This window comes from Engystomops pustulosus, chromosome 8 (genome assembly GCF_040894005.1).
Source record: "Engystomops pustulosus chromosome 8, aEngPut4.maternal, whole genome shotgun sequence".
NCBI classification, from domain to species: Eukaryota; Metazoa; Chordata; class Amphibia; order Anura; family Leptodactylidae; genus Engystomops; species Engystomops pustulosus.
The window spans coordinates 7,342,949-7,354,675 of NC_092418.1; the positions used below are offsets into that span (position 1 = coordinate 7,342,949).

At 50.3% G+C, this 11,727-nt stretch overlaps 1 protein-coding gene across 1 annotated transcript; it reads left to right on the forward strand.

Annotated features, from left to right (window-relative positions):
* Positions 1-693: 693 nt before the first annotated feature.
* Positions 694-7,213, forward strand: LOC140074497 (beta-2-microglobulin-like). The gene is made up of 4 exons (XM_072119455.1): positions 694-851; positions 4,434-4,709; positions 5,729-5,751; positions 6,447-7,213. Exons 1-3 carry the CDS (start codon positions 764-766, stop codon positions 5,737-5,739), a joined length of 375 nt encoding a protein of 124 aa, XP_071975556.1. The 5' UTR covers positions 694-763; the 3' UTR covers positions 5,740-5,751; positions 6,447-7,213.
* The last annotated feature ends 4,514 nt before the right edge of the window (positions 7,214-11,727 follow it).

Here is an 11,727-nt window from a genome sequence, read left to right on the forward strand (position 1 = left end):
GCCCATTAACCCCTGCCATACACAACCGCTCCAATACATGAAACAGAGACTAAAAATACAAAAGTTATAAATAATGTAAAAAATTCTATATGATGTACAACATAAAAAAACACATAAAAACATAGCAGAAAAATAACAAGCAAACTGCAACAATTTAATGTAATAAATTATCATTTCTTTTTCATTTTTACTTAGTATAAAAATTTAAAAAAAAAAAAAAAGAATAATATCTAATGTAGTTAGTAATAGATAAAAAATACAGGTTACTATCATAAAAAATTAGGTCAAAATAAAAAAAAAATTACAATAAAATATAAAAAATAAAAAAAACTAAAGAAAAGATTTCCTATATAAGTATTAAGTATTACAAGAAAAATATCATTTACTATAAAAAAAAAATAATAATAATAAACACATGAAGATAACGAATAGAAATAATAACTGAAAAGTGAGGAAAGATTCTTAGAGAACATAAGATGAAGCAGTTTATCAGATATAAGTATAATTTTCTTTCTCCTTACTGCACTTTTAGGGTACTCGTCTCTCCCTGCTCTCAGTCTATGCGGTTATAAGCCGCACCGTGTACACAAGGTCCTGGCTCTCTGCTCCCATTTACGGGAAATGACTGGCGCATGCGCACTAGCATCCGCTCTAAACTTAACAGAAATCCTTGTCCTGGTAACAGGTGACGCGCCGGGGTTCTGGCTCTGTGATTGGCTGAGGCGGCGGCTGTGTACCGGCGGCTGCGCGTGCTCCGCGTCAGATGCTGCGAGGTCCTGGGACGATGCGGAGCGCGGCGACTGTGTGCGGGGCCCTGCTGCTCCTGGGGGCCCTGGCCTGGGCTGATCTCAGTGAGTATCACCCGCATTATCCCTATCCACAGCTCTGTCCCTGCTGACACTTGGCTCCTCTTAAGTCTTTTTGGTTTACAGGACTTTTGTATCAGTTTTTTTTTTTTCTATAGTTTTTTTTTATAAACCTGAATGTTTTTATCTCTGTAAAAAAATGTTATAACTGGAGGCCAAAAAGTCCCTGGAAATGTGACGTCGCTGTTCTGAGTTTCCTTTATGTTGTCATTTTGTACGACAGCACCGCCAACACGTACAATACACGGATTATAAGACATGACGGAGGTTATAATGTACGAGACGCTGTAATAACAACCCCCAACATGGCGTCCTGTAATACTACACGTGCTACTTTCACTTTCAACTGCCACTAATAAAAGGGGATGTGGCTGATAACAGAGAGTAATAGATTGTATCCCCCCCTGTACAGTCTCCTCTCCCCGGGATGTAATGGCTGATTACAGAGAGTAATAGATTGTATCCCCCCCTGTACAGTCTCCTCTCCCCGGGATGTAATGGCTGATAACAGAGAGTAATAGATTGTACAGTCTCCTCTCCCCGGGATGTAATGGCTGATAACAGAGAGTAATAGATTGTATCCCCCCCTGTACAGTCTCCTCTCCCCGGGGTGTAATGGCTGATAACAGAGAGTAATAGATTGTATCCCCCTGTACAGTCTCCTCTCCCCGGGGTGTAATGGCTGATAACAGAGAGTAATAGATTGTATCCCCCCTGTACAGTCTCCTCCCCCGGGGTGTAATGGCTGATAACAGAGAGTAATAGATTGTATCCCCCCCTGTACAGTCTCCTCTCCCCGGGATGTAATGGCTGATTACAGAGAGTAATAGATTGTATCCCCCCCTGTACAGTCTCCTCTCCCCGGGATGTAATGGCTGATAACAGAGAGTAATAGATTGTACAGTCTCCTCTCCCCGGGATGTAATGGCTGATAACAGAGAGTAATAGATTGTATCCCCCCCTGTACAGTCTCCTCTCCCCAGGGTGTAATGGCTGATAACAGAGAGTAATAGATTGTATCCCCCTGTACAGTCTCCTCTCCCCGGGGTGTAATGGCTGATAACAGAGAGTAATAGATTGTATCCCCCTGTACAGTCTCCTCTCCCCGGGGTGTAATGGCTGATAACAGAGAGTAATAGATTGTATCCCCCCTGTACAGTCTCCTCTCCCCGGGGTGTAATGGCTGATAACAGAGAGTAATAGATTGTATCCCCCTGTACAGTCTCCTCTCCCCGGGGTGTAATGGCTGATAACAGAGAGTAATAGATTGTATCCCCCCCCTGTACAGTCTCCTCTCCCCGGGGTGTAATGGCTGATAACAGAGAGTAATAGATTGTATGCCCCCTGTACAGTCTCCTCTCCCCGGGGTGTAATGGCTGATAACAGAGAGTAATAGATTGTATCCCCCCCTGTACAGTCTCCTCTCCCCGGGATGTAATGGCTGATAACAGAGAGTAATAGATTGTATCCCCCCCCTGTACAGTCTCCTCTCCCCGGGGTGTAATGGCTGATAACAGAGAGTAATAGATTGTATCCCCCCCCTGTACAGTCTCCTCTCCCCGGGATGTAATGGCTGATAACAGAGAGTAATAGATTGTATCCCCCCCTGTACAGTCTCCTCTCCCCGGGGTGTAATGGCTGATAACAGAGAGTAATAGATTGTATCCCCCCCCCTGTACAGTCTCCTCTCCCCGGGATGTAATGGCTGATAACAGAGAGTAATAGATTGTATCCCCCTGTACAGTCTCCTCTCCCCGGGGTGTAATGGCTGATAACAGAGAGTAATAGATTGTATCCCCCCCTGTACAGTCTCCTCTCCCCGGGATGTAATGGCTGATAACAGAGAGTAATAGATTGTATCCCCCCTGTACAGTCTCCTCTCCCCGGGGTGTAATGGCTGATAACAGAGAGTAATAGATTGTATCCCCCTGTACAGTCTCCTCTCCCCGGGATGTAATGGCTGATAACAGAGAGTAATAGATTGTATCCCCCTGTACAGTCTCCTCTCCCCGGGGTGTAATGGCTGATAACAGAGAGTAATAGATTGTATCCCCCTGTACAGTCTCCTCTCCCCGGGGTGTAATGGCTGATAACAGAGAGTAATAGATTGTATCCCCCCCTGTACAGTCTCCTCTCCCCGGGGTGTAATGGCTGATAACAGAGAGTAATAGATTGTATCCCCCTGTACAGTCTCCTCTCCCCGGGATGTAATGGCTGATAACAGAGAGTAATAGATTGTATCCCCCTGTACAGTCTCCTCTCCCCGGGGTGTAATGGCTGATAACAGAGAGTAATAGATTGTATCCCCCCTGTACAGTCTCCTCTCCCCGGGGTGTAATGGCTGATAACAGAGAGTAATAGATTGTATCCCCCCTGTACAGTCTCCTCTCCCCGGGATGTAATGGCTGATAACAGAGAGTAATAGATTGTATCCCCCCTGTACAGTCTCCTCTCCCCGGGATGTAATGGCTGATAACAGAGAGTAATAGATTGTATCCCCCCTGTACAGTCTCCTCTCCCCGGGGTGTAATGGCTGATAACAGAGAGTAATAGATTGTATCCCCCCCTGTACAGTCTCCTCTCCCTGGGATGTAATGGCTGATAACAGAGAGTAATAGATTGTATCCCCCCCCTGTACAGTCTCCTCTCCCCGGGGTGTAATGGCTGATAACAGAGAGTAATAGATTGTATCCCCCCTGTACAGTCTCCTCCCCCCGGGATGTAATGGCTGATAACAGAGAGTAATAGATTGTATCCCCCTGTACAGTCTCCTCCCCCCGGGGTGTAATGGCTGATAACAGAGAGTAATAGATTGTATCCCCCTGTACAGTCTCCTCTCCCCGGGATGTAATGGCTGATAACAGAGAGTGATAGATTGTATCCCCCCCTGTACAGGATGTAATGGCTGATAACAGAGAGTAATAGATTGTATCCCCCCCTGTACAGTCTCCTCTCCCCGGGGTGTAATGGCTGATAACAGAGAGTAATAGATTGTATCCCCCCTGTACAGTCTCCTCTCCCCGGGATGTAATGGCTGATAACAGAGAGTAATAGATTGTATCCCCCCCTGTACAGTCTCCTCTCCCCGGGATGTAATGGCTGATAACAGAGAGTAATAGATTGTATCCCCCTGTACAGTCTCCTCTCCCCGGGGTGTAATGGCTGATAACAGAGAGTAATAGATTGTATCCCCCCCCCCCCCCTGTACAGTCTCCTCTCCCCGGGATGTAATGGCTGATAACAGAGAGTAATAAATTGTACCCCCCCCCCCCCCCCCCTGTACAGTCTCCTCTCCCCGGGATGTAATGGCTGATAACAGAGAGTAATAGATTGTATCCCCCCTGTACAGTCTCCTCTCCCCGGGATGTAATGGCTGATAACAGAGAGTAATAGATTGTATCCCCCCTGTACAGTCTCCTCTCCCCGGGGTGTAATGGCTGATAACAGAGAGTAATAGATTGTATCCCCCCTGTACAGTCTCCTCTCCCCGGGGTGTAATGGCTGAGAACAGAGAGTAATAGCTTGCGGTGGCTGACATCAGAGAGTAACGTCTTCTCCTCCCGGCAGAGCCCCCCACGGTGAATGTGTACACTCAGACCCCCCTGGAGTTCGGGGAGAGGAACACTCTGATCTGCCATTGCAGCGGGTTCCATCCTCCGCGCCTGGAGATGCAGCTGCTGCGGAACGGCGAGGACATCGCTTCCTGCAAACAGACGGATTTGTCCTTCGGTCGGGACTGGACTTATTACCTGTCCAAGTTTGTGGAGATCCACCCCAAGGAGGGCGAGACGTACGAGTGCCGGGTGTCGCACAACGAGGGTGAGGCCAAGACATACAAGCTCGGTAAGTGGCCAATCAGGAGCCAGCAGGAGGTTAGAGGTCACATCCACATCACTGCCCTTATGATAACACTGCAGGTCAGGAGGTGGGGTCAGTATATAACACGCACTGGGGGCAGGAGGTGGGGGTCAGTATATAACACACACTGGGGGCAGGAGGTGGGGGTCAGTATATAACACACACTGGGGGCAGGAGGTGGGGGTCAGTATATAACACACACTGGGGGCAGGAGGTGGGGGTCAGTATATAACACGCACTGGGGGCAGGAGGTGGGGGTCAGTATATAACATGCACTGGGGGCAGGAGGTGGGGGTCAGTATATAACATGCACTGGGGGCAGGAGGTGGGGGTCAGTATATAACACACACTGGGGGCAGGAGGTGGGGGTCAGTATATAACACACACTGGGGGCAGGAGGTGGGGGTCAGTATATAACATGCACTGGGGGCAGGAGGTGGGGGTCAGTATATAACAGGCACTGGGGGCAGGAGGTGGGGGTCAGTATATAACACGCACTGGGGGCAGGAGGTGGGGGTCAGTATATAACACGCACTGGGGGCAGGAGGTGGGGGTCAGTATATAACACGCACTGGGGGCAGGAGGTGGGGGTCAGTATATAACACACACTGGGGGCAGGAGGTGGGGGTCAGTATATAACACGCACTGGGGGCAGGAGGTGGGGGTCAGTATATAACATGCACTGGGGGCAGGAGGTGGGGGTCAGTATATAACATGCACTGGGGGCAGGAGGTGGGGGTCAGTATATAACATGCACTGGGGGCAGGAGGTGGGGGTCAGTATATAACATGCACTGGGGGCAGGAGGTGGGGGTCAGTATATAACATGCACTGGGGGCAGGAGGTGGGGGTCAGTATATAACATGCACTGGGGGCAGGAGGTGGGGGTCAGTATATAACACGCACTGGGGGCAGGGCAGGAGGTGGGGGTCAGTATATAACACGCACTGGGGGCTCCGCCTCTTCCGCTTTCTAATGTTTTTGTATTTTCTTTTTGTTTTTCAGAAACATTTTAATTTTCTTTCAAGGTAAGAAAAGTTTTTGTCTTATTCTCTGATCTCCTCAAATCGCCCTCTAGTGTCAGGGGGTGGGGCTAGCGAGGTCTCCTGTCAGGGGGTGGGGCTGGCGGGAGTCTCCAGTCAGGGGGTGGGGCTGGCGGGAGTCTCCAGTCAGGGGGTGGGGCTGGCGGGAGTCTCCAGTCAGGGGGTGGGGCTGGCGGGAGTCTCCAGTCAGGGGGTGGGGCTGGCGGGAGTCTCCAGTCAGGGGGTGGGGCTGGCGGGAGTCTCCAGTCAGGGGGTGGGGCTGGCGGGAGTCTCCAGTCAGGGGGTGGGGCTGGCGGGAGTCTCCAGTCAGGGGGTGGGGCTGGCGGGAGTCTCCAGTCAGGGGGTGGGGCTGGCGGGAGTCTCCAGTCAGGGGGTGGGGCTGGCGGGAGTCTCCAGTCAGGGGGTGGGGCTGGCGGGAGTCTCCAGTCAGGGGGTGGGGCTGGCGGGAGTCTCCAGTCAGGGGGTGGGGCTGGCGGGAGTCTCCAGTCAGGGGGTGGGGCTGGCGGGAGTCTCCAGTCAGGGGGTGGGGCTGGCGGGAGTCTCCAGTCAGGGGGTGGGGCTGGCGGGAGTCTCCAGTCAGGGGGTGGGGCTGGCGGGAGTCTCCAGTCAGGGGGTGGGGCTGGCGGGAGTCTCCTCCTCTCTGATTACGTCCGCTGATCACTTTGTCTTTTACTTTGCAGCCAGGAATCTGTCACCTTCAGCCGCTTTGTTCCCCGCCCCCTGACCACGCCCCCTCCCTCCGGACCCCCAGCACAGCTACCAAGGAGTTAACCCTCGTCTTCCTCGCGCTCTGAATCCGGTCATGTGACCACTTCTATTGCACAATTATTGACGACCTTGTATTAATTCTGCCGGGTGATGTGACCCCTGCTTGACCTGGTGTGACCCCTGGTGACATCACAGTGTGATTGTGTCCCTGATGGAGTGTCACCTCCTGTATGTATATGAAGTTTGTGCCCCCTCCTCGTATTAATCAGCTTTTTTTACATTTACATAATTATTATGATGTAAACAAGATTTCCTGTACTTGGGCGGGAGGTGTGGCCTGGAAACGAGAGAGAACTAGACCCCGCCCCCAACCACAAGCCCATCCAGAAGGCGGAGATTGATGTGATGGGGAAAGGCCCCTGTGTAATTGGTGGGGGGTTTTTCCTTTAGAAAGTGGGCGGTGCCTATGTGGAGTGTGGGCGGTTTTAGTGCAATGATGGGTGGTGCTGGTGTAAAGGTGGGCGGCGCTTATGTAAGAGGATAGTTCCAGTGTAACATTGGGAGGAGTATGTAGTCATTAGACTCCACCCACTTAACATATGCCCAGCCTGACCTTTAAGGCCACACCCACCTCCTCTAATGTGACCTGTGTGGGTGGGCGGTGCCTTGTAAAGTGGGCGGTGCCTTTCTCAGTACATGCAGATTGTACTCTTTACCAATAAAATCAGTTTTCTATACACTTCATCTGGTCCCGGTGTTGTGTGTCATGGGGGCGGAGCTCGGCCCGCACAGGGCAGGACACGGGACGCGTCTCACGGTTTTATTACTTGTTCTGGCCGGGCGCCTGTAATGTCGTAATCAAAACCGGTTGTTCCAGGGGAGCGGCAGCGATTGGGTCATGTCACACTCCAGTCACCTCCAAAGCTGCAGCAACAAAATCTCAGTCATTCCGCCTTCTATCAGCGCCAGCTTGGGATAGGTCAGTACATCTCCCACAATGCATTACAGTCCTTGGGCTTCAGCTTCACCACTTGGTCACGTGACTCGGTCGCTCAGATAAGTCAGGTGATCAATAAAGTAATCCTGGAACATCCCTTTAACTGCGGCTTCTCAATGGCTCCTATGCAGAGTTATGTGTCTCCATGGCAACAGACAAGAATCTGCCCTAGTGTAGTCAGAGAATGAACCCCCTGGATGCCGTGGATTCTGCTTTACCAGGTTCAAGGGAAAAGGACAATTTGGGATGGAACAAGACATGGACCACAATTAGTAAAAACTTTGAGATGTAACACAAGTACTGCCGGATCATCAGAACCTCAAAGCTGAATGGACCCTACATCCGACCCAACGCGTCCTCAACCTTCTCTATACCGAGCTGTTATACATCAGAGCCGCCAATCATAGAGCCGGTGCCACCCTGTACAGTGGATGAGCGGCCAATCATAGAGCCGGTGCCTCCCCTTATGGTGGATGAGCAGCCAATCAAAGAGCTGGTGCCTTCCCTTATGGTGGATGAGTGGCCAATCATAGAGCTGGTGCCTCCCCTTACGGTGGATGAGCGGCCAATCATAGAGCTGGTGCCTCCCCTTATGGAGTATGAGCGGCCAATCATAGAGCTGGTGCCTCCCCTTATGGAGGATGAGCGGTCAATCATAGAGCTGGTGCCTCCCCTTATGGAGTATGAGCGGCCAATCATAGAGCTGGTGCCTCCCCTTATGGAGGATGAGCGGTCAATCATAGAGCTGGTGCCTCCCCTTATGGTGGATGAGCGGCCAATCATAGAGCTGGTGCCTCACCTAATGGTGCATGTGTGGCCAATCATAGAGCTGGTGCCTCCCCTAATGGTGGATGAGTGGCCAATCATAGAGCTGATAAAATGTAGCAGCACATGAAGATACATCATAGGTGAGTGACACCTCGACCTTTAGATGACACCATGACCTCTAAGTGACACCACGACCCAGGATGAAATGGTAAACACCTGTGAGAGAAAATTGTAATAAATCTTGTGGCCTAAAAGGAAATCTGAAGCGTTTGTAGTGAGGTCCGAGCCACATGGACGAGCAGACAACATGACATCATGGATGCAGCGGCCGCACCCGCCCGGGGCTCCGAGGGGTCGTCTACCGTGTACACAGAAGTTTCTCCAGGTTGGTCGGTGAGCGGGAAAATGTGATGCGGTTCTACTTACCTCTTATATACCATCAGTAGGTCCTGTCCTGGGGTGTTGTGTTCCCCTGGATGTACTTACCTCTTATATACCATCAGTAGGTCCTGTCCTGGGGTGTTGTGTTCTCCTGGATGTACTTACCTCTTATATACCATCAGTAGGTCCTGTCCCGGGGTGTTGTGTTCTCCTGGATGTACTTACCTCTTATATACCATCAGTAGGTCCTGTCCTGGGGTGTTGTGTTCTCCTGGATGTACTTACCTCTTATATACCATCAGTAGGTCCTGTCCTGGGGTGTTGTGTTCCCCTGGATGTACTTACCTCTTATATACCATCAGTAGGTCCTGTCCCGGGGTGTTGTGTTCTCCTGGATGTACTTACCTCTTATATACCATCAGTAGGTCAAGTCCTGGGGTGTTGTGTTCTCCTGGATGTACTTACCTCTTATATACCATCAGTAGGTCCTGTCCCGGGGTGTTGTGTTCTCCTGGATGTACTTACCTCTTATATACCATCAGTAGGTCCTGTCCTGGGGTGCTGTGTTCCCCTGGATGTACTTACCTCTTATATACCATCAGGTCCTGTCCTGGGGTGTTGTGTTCTCCTGGATGTACTTACCTCTTATATACCATCAGTAGGTCCCGTCCTGGGGTGTTGTGTTCTCCTGGATGTACTTACCTCTTATATACCATCAGTAGGTCCCGTCCTGGGGTGTTGTGTTCTCCTGGATGTACTTACCTCTTATATACCATCAGTAGGTCCTGTCCCGGGGTGTTGTGTTCTCCTGGATGTACTTACCTCTTATATACCATCAGTAGGTCCTGTCCTGGGGTGTTGTGTTCTCCTGGATGTACTTACCTCTTATATACCATCAGTAGGTCCCCCCCCCCCCCCCCCGGGGTGTTGTGTTCTCCTGGATGTACTTACCTCTTATATACCATCAGTAGGTCCTGTCCCGGGGTGTTGTGTTCTCCTGGATGTACTTACCTCTTATATACCATCAGTAGGTCCTGTCCTGGGGTGTTGTGTTCTCCTGGATGTACTTACCTCTTATATAACATCAGTAGGTCCTGTCCTGGGGTGTTGTGTTCTCCTGGATGTACTTACCTCTTATATACCATCAGTAGGTCCTGTCCCGGGGTGTTGTGTTCTCCTGGATGTACTTACCTCTTATATACCATCAGTAGGTCCTGTCCTGGGGTGTTGTGTTCTCCTGGATGTACTTACCTCTTATATACCATCAGTAGGTCCCGTCCTGGGGTGTTGTGTTCTCCTGGATGTACTTACCTCTTATATACCATCAGTAGGTCCCGTCCTGGGGTGTTGTGTTCTCCTGGATGTACTTACCTCTTATATACCATCAGTAGGTCCTGTCCTGGGGTGCTGTGTCCCCCTGGATGTACTTACCTCTTATATACCATCAGTAGGTCCTGTCCTGGGGTGTTGTGTTCTCCTGGATGTACTTACCTCTTATATACCATCAGTAGGTCCCCCCCCCCCCGGGGTGTTGTGTTCTCCTGGATGTACTTACCTCTTATATACCATCAGTAGGTCCCCCCCGGGGTGTTGTGTTCTCCTGGATGTACTTACCTCTTATATACCATCAGGTCCTGTCCTGGGGTGTTGTGTCCCCCTGCATGTACTTACCTCTTATATACCATCAGTAGGTCCTGTCCCGGGTGTTGTGTTCTCCTGGATGTACTTACCTCTTATATACCATCAGTAGGTCCTGTCCTGGGGTGTTGTGTCCCCCTGGATGTACTTACCTCTTATATACCATCAGTATGTCCTGTCCTGGGGTGTTGTGTTCTCCTGGATGTACTTACCTCTTATATACCATCAGTAGGTCCTGTCCTGGGGTGTTGTGTCCCCCTGGATGTACTTACCTCTTATATACCATCAGTAGGTCCTGTCCCGGGTGTTGTGTTCTCCTGGATGTACTTACCTCTTATATACCATCAGTAGGTCCTGTCCTGGGGTGTTGTGTCCCCCTGGATGTACTTACCTCTTATATACCATCAGTATGTCCTGTCCTGGGGTGTTGTGTTCTCCTGGATGTACTTACCTCTTATATACCATCAGTAGGTCCTGTCCTGGGGTGTTGTGTTCTCCTGGATGTACTTACCTCTTATATACCATCAGTAGGTCCCGTCCTGGGGTGTTGTGTTCTCCTGGATGTACTTACCTCTTATATACCATCAGTAGGTCCTGTCCTGGGGTGTTGTGTTCTCCTGGATGTACTTACCTCTTATATACCATCAGTAGGACCTGTCCTGGGGTGCTGTGTTCTCCTGGATGTACTTACCTCTTATATACCATCAGTAGGTCCTGTCCCGGGGTGTTGTGTTCCCCTGGATGTACTTACCTCTTATATACCATCAGTAGGTCCTGTCCCGGGGTGTTGTGTTCTCCTGGATGTACTTACCTCTTATATACCATCAGTAGGTCCTGTCCTGGGGTGCTGTGTTCTCCTGGATGTACTTACCTCTTATATACCATCAGTAGGTCCTGTCCCGGGGTGTTGTGTTCTCCTGGATGTACTTACCTCTTATATACCATCAGTAGGTCCTGTCCCGGGGTGCTGTGTTCTCCTGGATGTACTTACCTCTTATATACCATCAGTAGGTCCTGTCCTGGGGTGTTGTGTTCTCCTGGATGTACTTACCTCTTATATACCATCAGTAGGTCCTGTCCTGGGGTGTTGTGTTCTCCTGGATGTACTTACCTCTTATATACCATCAGTAGGTCCTGTCCTGGGGTGTTGTGTTCTCCTGGATGTACTTACCTCTTATATACCATCAGTAGGTCCTGTCCCGGGGTGTTGTGTTCTCCTGGATGTACTTACCTCTTATATACCATCAGTAGGTCCTGTCCCAGGGTGCTGTGTCCCCCTGGATGTACTTACCTCTTATATACCATCAGTAGGTCCTGTCCTGGGGTGTTGTGTTCTCCTGGATGTACTTACCTCTTATATACCATCAGTAGGTCCTGTCCTGGGGTGTTGTGTTCTCCTGGGTGTACTTACCTCTTATATACCATCAGTAGGTCCTGTCCCGGGGTGTTGTGTTCTCCTGGATGTACTT